Source organism: Ammospiza caudacuta, chromosome 1 (assembly GCF_027887145.1).
Source record: "Ammospiza caudacuta isolate bAmmCau1 chromosome 1, bAmmCau1.pri, whole genome shotgun sequence".
Lineage (NCBI taxonomy): Eukaryota > Metazoa > Chordata > Aves > Passeriformes > Passerellidae > Ammospiza > Ammospiza caudacuta.
The window spans coordinates 1251866-1273329 of record NC_080593.1 but is presented as its reverse complement, the minus strand read 5'-3'; the positions used below and the strand labels follow the sequence as shown (position 1 = coordinate 1273329).

The 21464-nt window shown below is 58.1% G+C and overlaps 1 protein-coding gene across 1 annotated transcript in view; it reads left to right on the top strand.

The window, feature by feature from the left end:
• NBEAL2 (neurobeachin like 2) overlaps positions 1 to 21464 on the top strand; it is a 31284-nt gene that overhangs the window by 8149 nt on the left and 1671 nt on the right. The window contains 50 exon segments of the mRNA XM_058802520.1: positions 1588 to 1880; positions 1953 to 2035; positions 3228 to 3313; positions 4570 to 4837; positions 4917 to 5023; positions 6014 to 6097; positions 6216 to 6314; positions 7082 to 7653; positions 7743 to 7875; positions 7954 to 8073; positions 8154 to 8484; positions 8582 to 8664; positions 8775 to 8867; positions 9158 to 9329; positions 9748 to 9881; positions 9963 to 10122; positions 10216 to 10339; positions 10646 to 10793; positions 10929 to 11087; positions 11171 to 11330; positions 11480 to 11565; positions 11987 to 12084; positions 12242 to 12366; positions 12369 to 12637; positions 12710 to 12888; positions 12963 to 13122; positions 13804 to 13941; positions 14359 to 14664; positions 14757 to 14906; positions 15651 to 15808; positions 15889 to 16021; positions 16131 to 16154; positions 16205 to 16296; positions 16381 to 16538; positions 16645 to 16970; positions 17510 to 17605; positions 17683 to 17807; positions 17891 to 18031; positions 18115 to 18245; positions 18325 to 18434; positions 18513 to 18630; positions 18705 to 18802; positions 18882 to 18998; positions 19076 to 19165; positions 19284 to 19393; positions 19482 to 19654; positions 19977 to 20071; positions 20151 to 20267; positions 20352 to 20534; positions 20590 to 20735. Coding sequence (XP_058658503.1) covers positions 1588 to 1880; positions 1953 to 2035; positions 3228 to 3313; positions 4570 to 4837; positions 4917 to 5023; positions 6014 to 6097; positions 6216 to 6314; positions 7082 to 7653; positions 7743 to 7875; positions 7954 to 8073; positions 8154 to 8484; positions 8582 to 8664; positions 8775 to 8867; positions 9158 to 9329; positions 9748 to 9881; positions 9963 to 10122; positions 10216 to 10339; positions 10646 to 10793; positions 10929 to 11087; positions 11171 to 11330; positions 11480 to 11565; positions 11987 to 12084; positions 12242 to 12366; positions 12369 to 12637; positions 12710 to 12888; positions 12963 to 13122; positions 13804 to 13941; positions 14359 to 14664; positions 14757 to 14906; positions 15651 to 15808; positions 15889 to 16021; positions 16131 to 16154; positions 16205 to 16296; positions 16381 to 16538; positions 16645 to 16970; positions 17510 to 17605; positions 17683 to 17807; positions 17891 to 18031; positions 18115 to 18245; positions 18325 to 18434; positions 18513 to 18630; positions 18705 to 18802; positions 18882 to 18998; positions 19076 to 19165; positions 19284 to 19393; positions 19482 to 19654; positions 19977 to 20071; positions 20151 to 20267; positions 20352 to 20534; positions 20590 to 20735 — 7661 coding nt within the window.

Here is a 21464-nt window from a genome sequence, read left to right as displayed (position 1 = left end):
GAACGGGAGTGGGAGCAGCAATGGGAACGGGAGTGGGAGCAGCAATGGGAACGGGAATGGGAACGGGAGAGGGAATGGGAATGGGAATGGAAGTGGGAATGGGAGTGGGAGAGGTAATAGGAATGGGAGTGGGAACGGGAGTGGAAACAGGAGCGGGAACGGGAGTGGGAGCAGGAATCGAACAGGAATGGGAGAGGGAGCGGGAGCAGGAACGGGAATAGGAGAGGGAGCAGGAGTGGGAACGGGAGTGGAAGGAGGAGTGGGAATGGGAGTGGGAACGGGAACAGAGGGGGAATGGGAGTGGGAATGGGAACGGGAACAGGAGGGGGAATGGGAGTGGGAATGGGAACGGGAATGGGAGAGGGAATGGGAACAGGAGTGGGAGTGGGAACAGGAACAGGAATGGGAGTGGGAATGGGAGTGGGAGTAGGAATGGAACAGGAAGGTGAGTGGAAACAGGAGCAGGAACGGGAGTGGGAGCAGGAATGGGAGAGGGAGCGGGAATGGGAACGGGAGTGGGAACAGGAGAGGGAATGAGAGTGGAAGGAGGAGCGGGAATGGGAACAGGAGCAGGAACAGGAATGGGAGCGGGAGTGGGAATGGGAACGGGAAGGGGATGGGAAGGGGAACGGGAGTGGGAATGGGAACAGGAGCGGGAAGGGGAGCGGGAGTGGGAATGGGAAAAGGAGCGGGAAGGGCAATGGGAGTGGGAGCAGGAACAGGAATGGAATCAGTCGAAGGAATGGGAATGGGAACAGGAGTGGGAGTGGGAATGGGAACAGGAATGGGAATGGGCACAGGAATAGGAAGGGGAATGGGAAGGGGAATGGGAACAGTCATGATAATGGGAGTGGGAATAGGAATGGGCACAGGAATGGGAACGGGAATGGGGAGTGGGAAGGGCAACAGGAATGGGAAGGGTCATGGAAATCTGAATGGGGACAGGAATGGGAACAAACATGGGAATGGGAATAGGAAATGGATTGGGAATAGGACTGGGAACAGGCCTGGGAATGGGAATGGGCAGGGCCTGACTGGCTGGGGAGGAGCTCAGCACTGATTGGTCACTGAGTCCACACATTATGTGAGTCTGGGCTCTGATTGGTCAGGAGCTCTACAGGTTATGCTGTGCTGGGATTTGATTGGTGAGTGAGTCCACAGGCTGTGTGACTGAGTTCCGATTGGTCAGCAGGTCTCTAGGTTGTGTTATTCTGGTTGGCGATTGGTCCATGAATCCGTGGCTTCTATCATTCTTAATGTTGATTGGTTGAGAGCTGTACAGGTTGTGTTGCTCTGTCATTTGATTGGTTCATGTTCCACAGCTGGTGTTGATTGGCCAAGAGCCTTGCAGTGACAGGTGCTGATTGGTCAGTGCAGCTCTGGGTTCTGATTGGTCAGCAGCCGTACAGGTTGTGTGAATCTGGCTGCTGATTGGTCAGCACAAACCAGCTTGTGCTGCTCTGGGCTCTGATTGGTATATTGATTCATTGATGATCTCATTCTCCCCACAAAGCGGAATTTCCTCCCCCAAAAAGCTCATCCCATTTTTGGAGTGTGTCAGGGATTAAAGCTCGGCTTTCCCGGCAGCTGCGGAGCCTCCCGGGGGACGAGCAGAGCCGGGCACAGCTGGAAAATGGGGCACAGCTGGAAAAGGGGACACAGCCAGTAAATGGGACGCAGCTGGAGAGCCATGGAAATGGGGCACAGCTGGAAAATGGGGCACAGATGGAGAAGAGGACACAGCTGGAGAAGGGAACACGGCCAGAAAATGGGGCACAGCTGGAGAGCCGGGCACAGCTGGAGAATGGGATGCTGCACGCCCTGCACCTCTGCGAGTGCTTCCTCGACCCCTACCAGACCTGGCGGCGGCAGCTGAGCGGGTGAGGGACCCCCCCGCATCCCAAAATCCCTCCCCAGTCCTGGATCCCCCCCTCACCCCTCTCCCTTTCCAGGGAATCCATCAGTGCCAAGGAGAAGAGCAAATACAAGTTCGCCCCCGCCCCGCTGCCCCCCGAGTTCGGTGCCTTTTTCCAAGGTAAAATTGGGATTTGGGAATGGGGAGGGTTGGTGTGGGATCCCTAAATAGGGAGAGTGTCCAGGGATGGGGGGTGGGATCAGGGAATATTTATAGAATCCATGGAGGGATGTTGTATTCAGAGGTAGGTATTGATCCAAGGACCTTAAAGGATCCCATATCTGCTCCAGGTTATCCTGTGCTTATCCCACAAATCTGGGATTCCACGCCTGCTCCAGGTTATCCTGTATTATCCCACACCTGCTCCAGGTTGTCCTGTGCTTATCCCACAGATATGGGGTCCAATATCTGCTGGTTATCCTGTATTTATCCCACAAATCTGGAATCCCACACCTGTTCAGGTTATCCTGTATTTATCCCACAAATCTGGGATCCCACACCTGTTCAGGTTGTCCTGTATTCTCCCACAGATATGGAATGCCACACCTGCCCCAGGTTATCCTGTGTTATCCCACAAATATGGGATCCCACACCTGTTCAGGTTATCCTGTATTATCCCACAAATCTGGGATCCCACACCTGTTCAGGTTATCCTGTATTATCCCACAAATCTGGGATCCCACACCTGTTCAGGTTATCCTGTATTATCCCACAGATATGGGATCCCACACCTGCTCCAGATTATCCTGTACCTATCCCAGGACTATTATAGGATTCCAAGGCAAATATAGGATGCTGTTCCAGGTTATCCTACACCTGCCCCAGAAATTTGGGATCCCGTACCTGCTCCCGTGTCCTGGCAAGAGGAGCAGGATCGCAGAGCAGGAGTTAAGCCCAGCAGCACCTGCAGAACCCACAGAAATCAACACAAAGGGGGATTTTTATCAGGGAAGCCCCAAAAATCCCCTTTTAGAGGCAGCACCGTTGCAAAAATCCCCCAGAACTCTGTCCCATAAACCCCCAGCTGAACCTGAGTTGGGCAGAAATCCCCTTTTTTGGGGCCAAAACGCCGTCCCTGGCACAACCAGAGCTGGAAAACACGGAGCATCCTCATCCTCTCCATCACCAGCAGGGTCCAGCACCCCCATGGGGTGGATTTGGGTAGGAAAGGGATTTTTCTCTGTTTTTTGGGTGAAAAAATTATTTTTCCCTATTTTTAGCTAGAAAAGGACCTTTTTCTGTGTGGTTTTGGGTTTTTTTTTGTTTTGCTGTTTGCTCCTGTGATGAAATCCTTCCCTCCTCATCCTCACAGAGAGTTTCCAAGGCGGGAAGCAGCTCCCAGAAACAATCCAGCTCCGGATTATCCATCTTTTTGGAGCCATCCTCTCCGGATCCAAGGTACCCTTGGGAGCTCCTCATTCCAGGGATAAACCCCACAGTTTTGTTCATTCCAAGGCTGGAATTAAACCACTGAATTTTCCAAAGCTTTTAAAAATCCTGTTTAATATTCCATCCCTAAATTTGGTGGGATCAGCTCAGAAACGTAAATTAAGTAAGTGAATTGAAGAAGTAAATTAAACATTCAGAGATTAAAGATTCAGATTTCAGAAATGTTAAATTAAGTAATTAAATTGAAGAATTAAATTGAAGTATTACAATAAATAAAATAAAATAAAACAAAATAATAAAATTAAAGTATTAAAATAAATAATAAAATAAAACAAAATAATAAAACAAGACAAAATAATTTAAAATGAAATAAAATTATTTTAAACACTTTTTAAATTAGGAATTAAAGAATGAAGTAGAACAAATAAAATAATAAAATAAAACTAAAAAATTAAATAAAATAATACTGTTAATGAAATAAAAGAAATAATAAAATAAACAAAAAATGTAAATAATTAAGTTAAATAATTAAATTATTGAATAGTTAAAGTATTAAATGAAGTTATTTTAAAACTTAAATATATTTAAAACTAAAGCTATAAATATATTTATAACTTTATAATACTTAAACTTCATTTAAACTTAATTATGAAATACTTAAATATAATAAATAAATTACTGAATTAAATTATTTTCTTGGACTATCACATTAAATTGTCAAAATTAATTAAATAATTAAGTAATGGGAAGATTTTAAGCTGAAGCTGCTGCTTCTAGTCCAGTTCAGCTCTGGGCTGGAAACTCCTTGGAATATAATATAATATAATATAATATAATATAATATAATATAATATAATATAATATAATATAATATAATATAATATAATATGATATGATATGATATGATATGATATGATATGATATAATATGATATAAAATAAATATAATATAATATAATGTAATATAATATAATATAATATGATATAATATGATATAATATAATATAATATAATATAATATAATATAATATAATATAATATAATATAATATAAATATTTGGACCCAAAATCGGTTTTAACTTCCGCGGCAACCAAAAATCAATTCAATCAATGACTTCAAAATTGGCTTTAAAACAATTCACACCCCCAGGGTAAAATCTGCAGCGCTGGGGGTCTGGGGTCAGTCAATAACGGGATCAGTGCAGGGCTCAGTGCAGGGCTCAGTCCCACGGGTGACAGAATTCCCACCCGTTCCCATCCCCGCAGCCCAACGCGCTCCAGGCCATCACGCCCGCGGCTCTGGACGTTCTCCTGGGGGTTCTGCAGCGCGGCGGCGGCGGGGCCGCGGCGTCGCCGGCGCTGCTGGAGGTGACGCTGCGCTCCGTGGTGGCCGCGGTGCACGTCCTGCACGGCTCCAGCCCCGGCGCCGGCCCCGTGTCCCTGCGGAGCCTCCTGGACGGCTTCTTCAGGGTGCTCAACTCCCACCTGCCCGCGCCGCCCGGCGGCCTCATCGCCCTGCGCGTGCTCATGCTGGGTAGGTGGGCAGCGGGGTGGGGTGTGGGCATGTGGGGTGGGATGGGGCTGAGACAGGCTGTCTGTCTGTGTGTCTGTAGATGCCATCCCGGCCATGCTGAGCTGCCAGGACCGGCCGGTGCTCCAGGCCGTGTTCCTCAGCAACAACTGCTTCGAGCACATCATCCGCCTGCTCCAGAACAGCAAGGTATGGGGTGGCACAGCAGTGTCCTCGTCCCCATCCCCTGTTCCTCATCCTCATCCTTGTCCTCATCTCCATCTCCATCTCCATCATCATCCCTATCCTCATTTTCATCCTTGTCACCTTTCTGATGCTAAACAAACCTGAGATAGGGTGACACCAAGTTTGGATACATTCATCGCCATCCTCACCCTTTCCTCACCCTTTCCTTTCCCTTTCCTCACCCTTTCCTCACCCTTTCCTTTCCCTTTCCTTTCCCTTTCCTTTCCCTTTCCTTTCCCTTTCCTTTCCCTTTCCTTTCCCCTTTCCTCTTTAAATGATCCTGGGACTGGCATTTGGTGACACCAGGGTTGGCCACCTTCATCTCCATCCTCGCCCTTCCCAGCTCTAACTGACCATGGGACAGAGTGATCTGTCCCTCTTGGGGGGGACCCTGGGGTTGGGCACCTCCATCTCCATCTCCATCTCCATCTCCATCTCCATCTCCATCTCCATCCTCACCATTTCTGGATCTGAATGATGCTGGGACACATCCCTGGGGTGGGGACCCTCCAGAGCCCCTCCCAGTGTCCCATGCCCACCCGTGTCCCACAGCTCTACCTCGGCAGCTCGCAGGAGGCGGGTGAAGCCCAGGACGAGATTCCCACACGGAATGGGGATGGACTCCAGCAGGTACCCATGACCCAACCACTGCCCCTGGGGGGCTGTGTCCCCTCATTCCCACGTCCCAGCAGGTACCCATGACCCAGGCACCACCCCTGGTGGGCTGTGTCCCCTCATCCCCACGTCCCAGCAGGTACCCATGACCCAGCCACCGCCCCTGGTGGGCTGTGTCCCCTCATCCCCACGTCCAAGCAGGTACCCATGACCCAGGCACCGCCCCTGGTGGGCTGTGTCCCCTCATCCCCACGTCCAAGCAGGTACCCATGACCCAGGCACCACCCCTGGTGGGCTGTGTCCCCTCATCCCCACGTCCCCATTCCCGTGTCCCCGCAGGTCACTGCCAGCAGCTCCGACGCCATCGCTGTCCACGCCCTCAGGGTGCTCACGGCCATCATGAGCAACTCGCCCTCGGCCAAGGTGGGCAGGGGACCTCCCCTGAGGAGGACACCACAAAACCAGAGGGATTTGCGTGTTTTCACCCGGGTTGAGGTGGCTCAGCCCCAGGTGACAGCTGGCACTGTCCCTGTGCCTCCAGGAGGTGTTCAAGGAGCGCATTGGCTACACCCACCTCTACGAGGTGCTGAGGAGCCAGGGCCAGCCCACCCAGCATCTGCTCCAGGAGCTCCTCAACATGGTGAGCATTCCCACTTTTCCTGAATCCTGGGCAAAGCTCTCGGCACTGGGTGGATCTCAGCCCCATTCTGAGCCCCCCATCCTCTCCACTCTGCTGGTTTCTCAGCAGCTTGCTCCCAACGGGTCCTGGGTCCATCTTTCACTCGGAGTTGTGCTTGGGTTTGGGAGTTTTGAGCCCTGTTGGATGTGGAACTGCTCACTCTGGTGCTGCTGGACACAGGAGGGTCTCCAAGGTGCTTCATGCATGAGGGTCTCTGAGATCCTTGATTCGTGGAGGCCTCCAAGGCACTTCAGGCACAGAGATTCTTAATGCTCCAAGATTCTGGATGCCCAAGAATCCTCAGAATGCTTGGTGCATGAGGATCTCCAAGATCCTTGATGCTTGGGGTCCCCCAAAATTCTGGATGTGCAGTATCTCCAAAACTATTAATGCATGAGAGTCTCCAAGACCCTAATCCATGAGGATCTCCAAGATCCTTGGTGCATGGGGGTACATAAGATTCTTGATGCATGGAGTCTCCAGAATTCTTCATGCACTGAATCTCCAAAAGGATTGTTGCATAAAGGTCTCTGACATACTTGATGCACCAGGGTCTCCAAGGTCTTTAATCCATGAGACCCCTTGATGTCTGGGGTCGTCAAACTCTGGCTGCATGGGAGTCTCCAAGACTCTGGATGTGCAAGGGCCTACGCAAGGTCTCTGCCTGGGATGGATCCATCCTTCTCCAAGCACTGGAGCTGCACCAACCTCTTCTTGTGTCCCTGCAGGCAGTGGAGGGCGACCACAGCTCCTTCCCAGTGCGTCCCATCCGCAACGAGCAGCCCCTGCTGATCCTGCTGGCGTGGCTGCCGGCGCTGGAGTGCCGGGATCTCCAGCAGTTCCTGTCGGCGTGGCTGCGGCGCCTCTGCGAGGCCTCCCTGCCCAGCCGCCTCACCTGCGTCAAGGCGGGCATGGTGGGCTCCCTGCTGGCCGCCCTGGCCACCGAGCCAGCTCTTCCCAGCGCCTGCTCCCAAAACCTGCTGGAGCTGCTGCGCTCCCTGGGCAGCCTCTCCATCCGGCCCGGGGAGCTGCGGCAGCTTCTGCGGCTGCTGCGGCGCGAGCGGGGCCGGGGGCCGCATCCCTACGTGGCTCCGGTCATCCGGGCGCTGTCCGGCATGGCCAGGGGCGAGGGGCCTCCCCGGGCACTGCAGAGCTTCGACCTGAGCCCCGGCATGGCCGGCATCATGGTGCCCACCATCCAGAAGTGGCCCGGCGGCGCCTTCGCCTTCCACGCCTGGCTGTGCCTGAGCGAGGAGGAGCCGGAGCCGCCAGCGAGGCCGAAGAGGAGGCAGCTCTACAGGTGATGCTCGCTGGAGGGGGTGAGGGGAGGGTGGGGAGGGGCGGCAGCACCGTCCCCACCGTGGTTTTCTCCATGGTTTTCTCCACCAGCTTCTTCACGGCGGGCGGGACGGGCTTCGAGGCGTTCTTCACCGCGGGCGGCGTGCTGGTGGTGGCCGTGTGCACCAAGAAGGATTACATGACAGTGGCACTGCCCGAGGTTGCCTTCAATGACTCTGCTTGGGTGAGGATCATCCCCATCCCCGCCCCTGTCCCCATCAGGGACACCACAATGCCCTGATGTCCCTCTCTGTCCCCCCAGCACTGCGTTGACATTGTCCACGTTGCCGGCCGCCGGCCCTTCGGCCAGAACATCGTCAGCATCTACGCCGACGGACAACTGCGGAAAACGGCACAGCTCCGCTTCCCCTCCCTCCACGAGGTGGGGGATCCTCCCAGCACCCCCCAGACCCTTCAGCATGGCCTCCCTGGGGGCTGGGTGTGATCCCTTCTCCCTCACAGTCCTTCACCTCCTGCTGCATCGGCTCTGCTGGCCACCGGACCACCACGACGGCCGCCGCCGCTGCCAGCCACCCTCCGGCACCCCACGGGCCGGAGCTGGTCTTCACCCAACACCCCGTGCTGGGGCGCTCCCAGTCCGTCCCTGCCACCCTCGGTCCCCACTCCTGGACCCCCACCCAGCTGCCCACGGAGGGGGTGGTGGCCACCACGGCAGCGGGAAGCCAGGACACGGAGTGGGGCAGCCCCACCTCGCTGGAGGGTCACCTTGGCTCCGTGGCCATCTTCTGTGAGGCTCTGCAGCAAGCCCAGGTCAAGGCTCTCTTCTGTGCAGGTGTGTCGGGGTGGCGCATGGAGGATGTCCCCTGGGTGCTGGTGGTGACCGGGGTCTCCTCCACCATGTCCCAGCTCACCCCAGCCCTCTCCTCCAGGACCAAATGTCACATCCCCGTTCACACTGGAAGGGGACCTGGTGGAGCTCAGCAGTAAACTCTTGCTGTACTACACCCCCCAGGTGAGGAGAGGTGTCCCACGCCCCTGGGGACAGGGACAGTGCTGGTGGACCCTGTGCCACCAGGGACATGTCCAGGAACATGAGGATGCTCCCCTGGTGTTCTTTTCCAGGCCTGCAGGAACAACATCTGCCTGGACCTCTCCCCCAGCCACAGCTTGGACGGGAGGCTGACGGGACACAAGGTGGTCAACTGGGACATCAAGGTAGGCGGGGCACAGGGTGACCTCTCCACCCCATGGCCTGGAGCAGGGTGTCCCTCCTGGGGCACTGTCCCAGGGCAGGACCCCCACAGGTCCCCTGGACCCTGCAGGGACTCTCCCTGTGGTATTGTGTCCACCGTGACCCATCTGTCCCATGGGTCCTCATCATCCAGGGTGGACACTGTGGGTGGTGCAGGGGAACAGGTGACTTTTGGGGACCCCAGCTGCCGTGGACTTCCTCCTCCTCCACACTGGTGTCACCACCCAGCAAAGCCTCTCCTTCCCTCCCCCAGGACGTGGTCAACTGCGTGGGTGGGATGGGGGTGCTCCTGCCCCTGCTCGAGCAGGTGGTGTCCAAGACAGAGGAGCCTGAGGATGAGCAGGAGACCAACGACCTGGTGGGGCCGGAGCTGACGTCCTCCAGGAACGCCCCGGGCATGCTCATCCCGCTGGGAAAGTCCTCAGGTGAGGAGTTCAGGGGATGGGAAGCAGGAGCTGTCCTGCTGGGGTGGCTGGAGGTGACTGCAGAGGGGTTCCTGGACCTGGCAGGTGTCCACCACGGGCAGGACAGGTCTTGCCTGAGGCTCCAGGAGTTACAGGGTAATGGAAGAACCCCTTGGGATATTGTTATGACTCAGTTAGTCACAAACAAACAGCTCTGGGATGGTGAGGATGGCTCCAGGAACCTTTGGCGTGGGTGGAATGTGCTTTCTCCTGACATCCAGCTGCTCATTCCCAAGCTGAAAGCAGCAGAGACTTCCATCGTCCTAAATCTGGAGAAAGCAGGAGAACAGGGTGAAAAGTTTGGAGAGACAGCAGCGGGGATCTCCAGGCAGTTTGGGTTTGGGTAGGCCTGGGGCTCACAGCTCCCGGTGCCCTGCAGAGAGCAGGCTGGAGAGGAACAGCGTGGCCGCCTTCCTGCTGCTGGTGAAGAACTTCCTGCGGAACCACGCCGTGAACCAGGAGAGCCTGGTGCAGTGCCACGGGCCGGCCATCATCGGAGCGCTGCTGCACAAGGTCTGGGAGGCTCCCAAAACCCCATCCCGCCGTCCCTGCCGTTCCCAAGGGGCTGGAAGTGTCCCCTGTCACCCGTGACAGGTCCCTGGCACGCTGCTGGACATGAGCACCCTGGTGGCCTCGCAGATCCTCATGGAGCAGGTGGCCTCCGAGGGCAGCGGGCTCCTGCTGCACCTCCTCTACCAACACCTGCTCTTTGATTTCCGCATCTGGAGCAACAGCGACTTCGCCGTGCGCTTAGGTGGGAGCAGGGACCACCTGGGAATGTCCATCCCACGGGATGGGATCCCGACACCCATCCCACCCATGGGATCCTGACACCTTCTCCCTGCAGGTCACATCCAGTACCTGGCCAGCGTGGTCAAGGACCACAAGCAGCGCATCCGCAAGAAGTACGGGGTGCAGTTCATCCTGGACTCCATCCGGATCTACTACGGGTCAGCTGCTCCACGGGGCTGGAATCCTGGAATGCTGACAGGGTGGGCTTCACCCCTGGGAGCTGTGGTTTGGCTAAACACCATTTTTGTGGGATAACGTCTCTCCTACCAGAGTGGGAGCGTTGTGGTGGGTGCAGGAAATCCAAAATCCACCCCTAGCAGCCACCAAGAGTGTGGTGGCTTCTGCAACAAGCACACCCAAATGTGCAGGGTGGCAGAAGATCCCTGGAGCTCCTCAGTCTTTGTGTTGGGATTTGGGACAATGCTGGCAGTGGGTGGTAGGTGACAAGGGACACATCCCCACGCATGTCTGTTGATCAACACCTCCAGGGAGAAGACCGCGGCCACCGATGACATCAGGACGGTGCAGACATCCCTTTTCAGCCTGGTGAAGGACTTCTTCTGCAGGAGCTTCTCCGGGGAGGAGATGCAGAGCTTGCTGAACTACCTGGCAGGGGCACAGGATGAGCAGCAGGTGTGTCACCAGCCACGCCATGGTCCCCACACCCCTCAGTGAATCATGGGCTGGGGAGAAGGCATTGGGAGTGGGAGTGTACCCTCCCAGTGGGACACTTGGAGGGCAGTGGACAACCATCCCGGTGTCCTGCAGGTGTGTGGGGCGCTGGAGGTGATCCACAGCCTGCTGAAGGGCTCCCCAGCCCAGGAGCAGCTCTTCGCCTTCCTCTTCGAGCCAGGCCACGTGGAGCTGCTCTTCTCCCTGCTGGTGCAGAAGAGGTTCTCGGATGAAGTGAGGGAAAGGGTCTTCAAGGTAGGGCAGGTCCCCAGCGCCACCTCCTGATGTCTCCAGCAGGGATGTCACAGCCAGGTGGCCTCCTGTCGCTGTCCCACCAGGTTCTCTACAAGATGCTGAAGTACGAGAAGGTCCCCGAGCGCAGCAAGAGCCGCCTGAAGCTGAAGGACATCGGGTACCACGGGCTCATCTCCTACCTCAGCGACATTCCCGGCTCCATGCTGCTCTTCCGCTGCCTCTCGGAGCAGGTCCTGGGGGCAGGTACCGTGTGCCAGAGAAACCAGGCCACCATCCCAGCCACGTGCCATGGCGTCATCGCCGGTGGCATCCCATGAGGCTCGGCTGGGCTTGGTGGCTTTTGGGGACAGCAGGAAGTGTCCCACCACTGTGCTGACTCTCCTTGTCCACAGACCCTCCCAACTACAAGGACCTGGTGGCCGTGGTGTACCTGTCCCACCGGGCTGAGCTGAGCATCCGACTCGACATCTGCCGCAAGGTGAGCGGGGCAGGACACAGAGGGAGGGGACAGAGGTGTCACCCCGGGGCTGAGCTCCCTGGACACCCAGCTGTACACAAAAATGGTGGCCATGGGGATGGTGGTGACACAGATCAGCCAGCATGGAAATGGTGCATCTCCAGCACCCCGTGATGGTTTTGGAGGATCTGGGGTGCTGCTGTTTCTGGGAGAGGGGACAGAGGTGTCACCCCAGGGCTGAGCTCCTTGGACACCCAGCTGTGCCCAAAAATGGTTGCCGTGGGCATGGCGGTGACTCAGATCTGCCAGCATGGAAATGGTGCAGCTCCAGCACCCCGTGATGGTTTTGGAGGATCTGGGGGCTCCTGTTCTGGGAGAGGAAGAGCTGGGGCAGAAGCATCCCACATCCTTAATTTTCCATCTCCTTTTCCTTCTCCTGCAGCTCTTCCACCTGATCTATGCGCAGCAGGACCTGGTGAAGCAGCTGGCCAGGCTGGCTGGCTGGCAGGACACGCTCACCAAGCTCTACGTGAAGGAGTCGTACGAGTGCCGCCAGCCCAGCCTGAGCCCCGCGGGCTGCCCGGAGCTGCTGCGCCTCTCCGAGCCCTCGGGGACGAGCCCGCCGCCCGCCGAGCTCCAGGAGCTCGATGTCTTCCTCCCGCTGGGATACGAGGCCTCGGACCAGGAGCTCTCTGAGGGCTTCTCTGACCTCTCCATCTCCCCGAGCGGCCGCACCAAGTCCTTCCACTCCTACAACTTCAAGTCCTTCGACTCCTCGGACCGGGCCAGCCGCTCGTCCTCCAACCCCGGCGACGGTCCCGCCTTCGACGGCGTCTACCACCCGCTGTCCCCCTTCTCCACGTCGCCCTTCGACCTGGGGCTGGACCTGGCCAGCACCAGCTCCATGGCCACGGCCGAGAGCGGCACCCAGACCCCGGCCAGCGGCCCCGGCACCCCCTCGCCCCTGGAGAGCTTCAAGCCCTTCCCGGGAATGCGAGCGCGCAAGAGCTCCAGCCTGTCCAACGTCCTGGACGAGAGCAGCTACCAGGACGTGCTGCCCAGCGACAACGTCTCCAACACCAGCAACCCCCAGGTGAGCCCCAAACCCTCGTCCCCGCCATCCCGGGGCGCTGCGGGCGCCTCTCACCTCGCTCTCCGCTGGCAGCAAACCCCCGAGGAGGAGCTGTGCAACCTCCTGACCAACATCATCTTCTCGGTGACGTGGCGCGGGGTGGAGGGCTGGGACGAGGCGGCCTGGAGGGAGCGGGGCCAGGTCTTCTCCGTGCTCACCAAGCTGGGCACGGCCTGCGAGCTGGTGCGGCCCCCGGACGAGATCAAGCGCAGGTGAGGCCCGCCCGCGTCCCGGGGTGGATCCCGAGGGAAGGGCACCCTCTGGAGCTGCTGCTGCTGTCCCACAGCCTGCTGGAGATGATGCTGGAGTCGGCGCTGACCGACCTGAAGGAGTCGGGCCCGGCCGCGCTGCCCGGGCTCACCCACAACGCCCTGAAGCTGCTGCGGCTGCTCCAGGATTTCCTCTTCTCCGAGGGACACAACAACCAGGCCCTGTGGAGCGAGAAGGTGGATGGGAGTGAGCAGGGATTCCTCTGCTAATCCCTAATGTCATCCCTGGCCCTAAAACCGGCCCCACTTGCAGAACTTGAACATAACCTGTCCTGGTTTAGGGACAGGCTTATTCCTAAATTGAAATCAAAGCCTAATCCCAACCTTGGGAAATAACCTCAGCCTCAATTGAATTGATTTAATTCAAAGACTAATCCTAATTTTAGGAAATAACCTCTGCCTTATTTGTAATCGTAAATTGAACCCCAATCCTAATCCTTAATCCTAACCCCTATTTCTCAATTTGATTGTTCCTCCTAGATCATGATCCTAAACCTTAACTCCACATCTTTGTCTTAAAGCCCAACCCTTAATCCTAATCTTAACCCTAACTCTTTCTGTAAACCTAAACCCTAACCTTAACTCACAGCCTGTGATCTAACTGTACTTCCTACATCCTAATCCTAAACCTTACTGCTGTCCTAAAGCTGAATCCCAACTCCAACCCTATACCCCTAAATCTGACCCCTGACCATAAATCCTGAGCCCCAACCTCATGCCAAACCTGGTTTGTCACAAGTTGTGTTCTAACCAAATCGTGAACCCAAACCCGAATCCGAGCAGGGCTGGGTGGTGGGGCTGCTGGCTCAGCAGGGCTGGGGTTCCTGCCCGGGCTGGGGGCTCACAGTGTCCCCCCAGATCTACGAGGGGGTCAGCAGCCTGCTGGACAAGCTGGGCGTGTGGCACCACCTGGCCAACGGCACCTCGGAGCTGAAGGAGATGGCGCAGACGGGGCTGCGGGTGCTCGTGGGGTACATCCTGCTGCAGGACCCCCAGGTGGGTCACCCTCCCTGGGCACCCCTCTCTGCTACATTGAACACCCCATGAAGTCCATTTCCTGCTTGTTTTAAATGCAGATTTAATGGAGTAATAGATTTGATCTAAATGTGGTTCTAATTACCTGTGTAGTTTGTCATAATAAATTGGGTTAGCCTTCATCATGTTACTTGAGAGGCACAAAACAAATGAGTATATAAACTGGCATAACGTGCAGTACACTTAAAGCACTTTACTAACTCTTCCATGTTACTGAACATGAATGAGGAAGTGGAACAAATCTTCCCCTAGGACAGCAATTTACCTCTAATTACGGCTTCAACTCTTAAGACCTCCCTTCTTTTAAGAAATTTGCTTCTATTGAAAAGAAGCAAAAGGTGGCCCTGCCTGACGTCCCCTGTCCCCCTGTCCCCACAGCTGCACTCCCTGGCCTACGTGAAGCTGCACAGCCTCCTGCAGACCACGTCGGCCCCGCGCAGGGACGAGGCCTGTTACCTGCTGGGCAAGCTGGAGACGCCCCTGCGGCGCTCCCTGGACTCCAGGTCGGAGGCCTTCTCCTGGCTGGTGCCCATCATCCGCACGCTGATGGATCAGTGCTACGAGACCCTGCAGCTGCAGCAGTTCCTGCCCTCGCTGCCCCCCACCAACGGCAGCCCCACCTTCTACGAGGACTTCCAGCTCTTCTGCACCACCCCGGAGTGGAGGGGCTTCATCGAGAAGCACGTGGGTGCCGTGGGGCGGGATGGTCGCTGTGGGGTTGCCTGGATGAGGGGTGGTGGGTGCCAAGCCCTGGGGATGCCTCTCTGCCCGTGCAGGTGCAGCCCACCATGGCCCAGTTTGAGATGGACACGTTTGCCAGGAGCCACGACCTGATGTCCAATTTCTGGAACGCCTGTTACGATGCCATGATGAGCAGCTCGCAGCGCCGGGAGCAGGAGAAGGCGGCCAGCCGCAAGTTGTTCCAGGTACTGCCACCTCCTTGTCCCCAAGATGTCACCATGGGGGGTTCTCTTTATCCTGGGGACACCCTGCTCACCCCTGGGGTGTCACTCTGGGTGCTCCTCAGCCTAGGGACATGCTCCTCACTCCAAGGATGTCATCCAGGGGATGTGCTCCTTATGCTGGGGACAGGCTCCTCACTCCAAGGATGTCTTTCTGGGTTCTCCTTAGCCTGGAGACAGGCTCCTCACCCCAAGGATGTCATCCCAGGGATGTGCTTCTCAGCCTGGGGACATGCTCCTCACCCCTAGGGTGTCTTTCTGGGTTCTTCTCAGCCTGGGGACATTCTCCTCACCCCAAGGATGTCATCCAGGGGATGTGTTCCTTATCCTGGGGACAGGCTCCTCAACCCAAGGATGGCATGCAGGGAATGTGCTCCTCACCCCGGGGATGTCATTCTAGGAATGTGCTCCTCTCCCTGGGGTATTAATCCTGGGGTTGAGCTCTTCACCCCATGGGGACATTGCCTTCAGGAAGTGCTCCTCCTCCTGGGGACACTGGGGAGGACAATGTGCTGGGGATGTGTGCTCCTCATTCCAGGCACGTTATCCCTGGGACGTGCTCCTCATCCTGGGGATCTCATCCCAGGGACACACACCTCATCCCAACCACATCATCCTGGCCATGTTCTCCTTACCTTGAGGACGTCACCCTATGGATGTCCCCAATCCCCAGCCCTGTTGTCACCTCACCCTGGTGCCCCCTGGCAGGAGCTGGTGCTGGAGCCGGCGGCCAAGCGCTGCAAGGCGGAGAACGCGCGGCACGCCAACGTCCTCAAGCAGACCAACAACCAGCACAGCACCGTGCTCAAGCAGTGGCGCTCCCTGTGCCGCCTGCTCACCTCGCCCCGCTCCGCCTGGGCCGACCGGTGAGTGCCCGCCCTGTCCCCAGGGAGGGGTGGCACAGCCAGGGGGTCCCTAGGGTGCCTCACCCCCAGCTGTTCCCCAGGAACCCACCCGAGGTTCGCTGGAAGCTGTCGAGTGCCGAGACCTACTCCAGGATGAGGCTGAAGCTGGTGCCCAACCTCAATTTTGACCAACACTTGGAGGCCAGCGCCCTGCGGGACAATCTGGGTGAGGTGGTGGCACTGGGGCACCTGTGGGTCCTCCCGTGCCACGGGCAAGGATGTCACTGGTGGGGTTGGGCTGGGAGGTGGCATGGACAGTGCTGAATTTGGGGGCACTTCACAGAAGCTGCTCCCAGCTCAGGGTCCTGCTGGCCCCTCCTCATTTCAGGAGCTGACCACCTCCAGAACCCCGCCGAGTCCCTCCCGCTCGCCATGGCCAAGGAGGCCAAGGTGAGCGAGCTGGAGGATGACCAGCTGGCCGAGGAGGACCTCCCTGTCCTGGACAACCAGTGAGTGACCCCACCCCTGCCGCAGCACGGGCTGACCCAGGCTGGGGGTGTCACCAGAGTGTCCTCACCCCGCTGTGCCATCAGGGCTGAGCCCAAGGAGCAGAGCCAGCGGGAGAAGCTGGTGGTGTCGGAGGACTGCGAGCTCATCACGACGGTGGCCGTGGTCCCTGGGCGCCTGGAGGTGACAACCCAGCACGTTTATTTCTACGACGGCAGCAGCGAGAAGGAGGAGACGGAGGGAGGTAACTCCTTGAGGGGTGTGAGGAACCCCCAGCCAGCCCCATCCCTGCCTCGGGAATGGCCGGATGGTGACCCCTGGGGGGCTCTGCGTGCCCCCACCCTCGGCAGGGATCGGCTACGACTTCAAGCGCCCTTTGTCCCACCTGCGCGAGGTCCACCTGCGCCGCTACAACCTGCGCCGCTCCGCCCTCGAGCTCTTCTTCATCGACCAGGCCAACTACTTCCTCAACTTCAGAAAGAAGGTGGGGACCCCCTCATCCCCTCCCAGCTCCCTCCCAGGGCCACGGCTCTGCCCGAGCTCCGGCAGCTCCTTCTGTCCCCTCCAGGTGAGGAACAAGGTGTATTCCAGCATCCTTGGCCTGCGGCCCCCCAACCAGACCTACTTCGGCAGCCGGTCCCCCCAGGAGCTGCTCAAAGCCTCGGGGCTCACACAGGTACCAGCCCCACCACACCTGTCCATGTTCTGTGTGTCCCCTTCCCAGGTGGAAAAGGGAGGGTGACAGCGTGGGGATGCCCATGGGACCAGGGATGGGCATGGACATGGACAGGGGATCAGGGATGGCTGTGGATCTGGGAGCGGCCATGGGACCAGGGATGGACATGGACATGGACACGGACATGGATAGAGGATGAAGGATGGCTGTTGGGAGTGGCCATGGGACCTGGGTTGGCAATGGGGTGGGGACAATCATGGGACAAAAAACAACTCTGGCACATGGGATGGCCATGGAACAGGGCATGGCTGTGGGATGGGGGTGTCCATTGGACCAGAGGTGACTGTAGAACGAGGGATGGCCGTGGGGTGGACGTGGCCACAGTTCTGGGGACAACTGCTGGACTAGTGATGGCCATAAGACTGGGGACAACTTTGGGACCAGGGATAGCTAAGGGACAGGCACTGCCATGTGGTGGGGGGTGTCTGCCCTGTCTCCTCTCCCGCCAAGCCCATCTCCTCCCTCTCCCTTCTCTCCAGAAATGGGTCCTGCGGGAGATCTCCAACTTTGAGTACCTCATGCAGCTGAACACCATCGCGGGGCGCACCTACAACGACCTGTCCCAGTACCCCGTGGTGAGCCCTTGTGTCCCGCCCTGTCCCCACCCTGACCCGGTGCCCCCACACCTCACCCACCTCCCGCCCCCACCCAGTTCCCCTGGATCCTGCGGGATTATGTCTCGGAGACCCTGGACCTCACCAACCCGGCCGTGTTCCGGGACCTGTCCAAGCCCATCGGCGTGGCCAACGAGCGGCACGCCCGCGACGTCAAGGAGAAGTGAGTACCCCACAAACCACGGGTGGGGGGTGCAGGGAGCACCTGGCCAGCTCCTGGTGAACCCCATCCCACCTGGCCTGCAGGTACGAGAGCTTCGAGGACCCCACGGGCACGGTGGACAAGTTCCACTACGGCACTCACTACTCCAACGCCGCCGGGGTCATGCACTACCTGATCCGCACCGAGCCCTTCACCACGCTCCACATCCAGCTGCAGAGTGGCAGGTGGGCACCTGGCAGGTGGGTCCTGCAGAGCGGACATCATCGTGGGGACAGCCAGGCTGCAGCCAGGTGTGCTGTGCCTCCAGGTTTGACTGCTCGGACCGGCAGTTCCACTCGGTGCCGGCGGCGTGGCAAGCCCGCATGGAGAACCCGGTGGATGTCAAGGAGCTCATCCCAGAGTTCTTCTACTTCCCAGAGTTCCTGGAGAACCAGAACGGTAAGGGACACCATTGTCACCACCAGGGGAGCACAGCGGGGTCTGTGTCTGTCCCTCATCATCTTCATCCTGCCCGCAGGCTTTGACCTGGGCTGCCTCCAGCTCTCCAATGAGAAGGTTGGGGACGTGGTGCTGCCGCGGTGGGCGCGCTCCCGCGAGGACTTCATCCAGCAGCACCGCAAAGCCCTGGTGAGATGGGGAGCCCCTCCAGCCCTGGGGGTGTCCAGGGCCATTCCCACCCCACCCTGACCCCCCATCCTTGGACAGGAGTCAGAATATGTCTCCGCCCACCTCCACGAGTGGATCGACCTCATTTTTGGGTACAAGCAGCGCGGCCCTGCCGCCGTGGAGGCCCTCAACGTCTTCTACTACTGCACCTACGAGGGTGAGCTGAGGGGCAGAGGGAGGGGGACACTGCCAGGGGTGTGTCCCCGTGACCATGACCATCCCCACCCACAGGGGCTGTGGACCTGGACGCCATCACCGACGAGACGCAGCGCAAGGCTCTGGAGGGCATCATCAGCAACTTTGGGCAGACGCCTTGCCAGCTGCTCAAGGTAGCTCAGACCCCCAGCCCCCAAAACCAGCCCCTTTTGAGGGGTCTCCCCACTTCTGACGGGTGCCCTGCGCCCCCAGGAGCCGCACCCCGCCCGGCTGTCGGCGGAGAGCGCCGCCCGCAGGCTGGCCACCCTCGACACCCGCTCCCCCAACGTCTTCGAGAACCTGGGCCAGCTCAAGTCCTTCTTTGTGGAGGTGAGGACACCCCCTGGGCAGCCCTGGGAGGGGTGGGGTGGCCAGCACGGTGCCCAGCAGCTGCTGTGTCCCCACAGGGCATCAGCGATGGGGTGGCCCTGGTGCAGGCCGTGGTCCCCAAGAACCAGGCACATTCCTTCATCACTCAGGGATCCCCCGACATCCTGGTGAGTGTGGGGAAACTGAGGCATGGGGACGTTTTGCTGGTCCGGTGGGGGCCCAGCACCGAACCAGAGAGGATCCTGGCAGTGAGAATGATGTCACCTCCCCTGCCCCTCTGCCCAGGTCACCGTGAGTGCCAACGGCTTGTTGGGGACCCATAACTGGCTGCCCTACGACAAGAACATCTCCAACTACTTCAGCTTCACCAAAGACCCCACTGTCACCAATGCCAAGTGAGCCACTGGGGCACGGGGTCCCCAGGGATGGTCCCTGGAGGTGCCACCAATCCACCACCACCACCATCCCACGTCCTCCCCACAGGACCCAGCGGTTCCTGCAGGGCCCCTTCGCCCCCGGGGCCGACCTGAGCTCGCGCACGCTGGCCGTGTCCCCTGATGGGAAGCTGCTGTTCAGCGGGGGACACTGGGACAACAGCCTCCGTGTCACCTCGCTGGCCAAGGGCAAGGTGGTGGGGCACATCACCCGGCACATAGGTACGTCGTCCTCCCATGGTGGTAATGATGATGATGATGATCTGATGATGCCCTGATGGGGTTGTAGGGCCATGGTGGGAGGCACGTGACACCATGAGGGGCATCTCCCGGTGTCTCCATCTCCTGGGGACAATTCAGGTTCCAACCACAGAGCTGGAGCGGGGTGAGGAGCAGCAGCATCCACACCCCAAAATACATCTTGGAATGGGTTTGGCAGCAATTCCACATCCAAAAACACATCATGGTGCCATCCCATGGAGTCAGGGGGCCGAGCGTGGTGGGAGGGGACCGACACTTCATGGTGTCCCTCTGGCTGTCACAGATGTTGTCAGCTGCCTGTCGCTCGACCTGTGTGGCATCTACCTCATTTCTGGCTCACGGGACACCACCTGCATGGTGTGGCAGGTCCTACAGCAGGTAAGGGCTCGAGGAGCAGGGGGAGCTCATGCTGGGCACTGCCAGCAGGTCACTGATGTCTCCGTGTCCCCACCACCAGGGTGGCTTTTCCAGCGGCTTGGCTCCCAAACCCATCCAGGTGCTGTACGGCCACGACGCCGAGGTGACGTGTGTGGCCATCAGCACCGAGCTGGACATGGCCGTGTCCGGCTCCAAGGTGAGCTGGTGACACTGTAGGATGGGTGTGGGATAGGCAGTGCCACCACCACCATTGTCACCCTGTGTCCCCTTCCTCCCCCAGGACGGCACCATCATCACCCACACCGTGCGCCGGGGTCTCTTCATCCGCTCCCTGCGGCCGCCCGGCGAGAGCTGTCCCCCCGCCGTCCTGTCCCACCTGGCCGTGGGGCCCGAGGGACAGGTGGTGGCCCAAACCTCCGTGGGGCAGCCCTCCTGCTCCAAGGTACGTCCAGGTGTCCCCATGGTCCCCTCCCGGCCACCAGCACCGCCCCACGGTCCCCATGTGCTCCTTGCAGGAGAGGTTCGCGCTGCACCTGTACTCGGTGAACGGGAAGCTCCTGTCCTCCGTCCCGCTGGACCGGGAGGTGACAGCCATGTGCCTGACCGAGGACTTCGTGGTGCTGGGGACCTCGGAGTGCGGCCTGGAGATCCGTGAGCTCCAGAGGTGAGTGATGGCTGTGCCCTGTCCTGTCCCCAGCACGCCCTCAGGGTGTCCCGTGCCATGGTTTGTGTCCCATGCCATGGTTTGTGTCCCGTGCCATGGTTTGTGTCCCGTGCCATGGTTTGTGTCCCATGTCATGATGTCTGTGCCATGGTTTGTGTCCCGTGCCATGGTTTGTGTCCCATGTCATGATGTCTGTGCCATGGTTTGTGTCCCATGCCATGGTGTCCCATGTCATGATGTCTGTGCCATGGTTTGTGTCCCGTGCCATGGTTTGTGTCCCATGTCATGATGTCTGTGCCATGGTTTGTGTCCCATGCCGTGGTGTCCCGTGCCATGATGTCCATGCCATGGTTTGTGTCCCGTGCCATGGTTTGTGTCCCATGCCATGGTTTGTGTCCCGTGCCATGGTTTGTGTCCCATGTCATGATGTCTGTGCCATGGTTTGTGTCCCATGCCATGGTGTCCCATGCCATGATGTCCATGCCATGGTTTGTGTCCTGTGCCATGGTTTGTGTCCCATGCCATGGTGTCCCATGCCATGGTTTATGTCCTGTGCCATGGTGTCCCATGCCATGGTTTGTGTCCCATTCCATGATGTCCCATGTCGTGATGTCCCTTACCATGGTGTCACGTGCCATGGTGTCCCATGCCATGGTTTGTGTCCCATGCCATGGTGTCTTGTGCCATGGCTCGTGTCCCACGACATAGTTTGTGTCCCATGCCATGCCT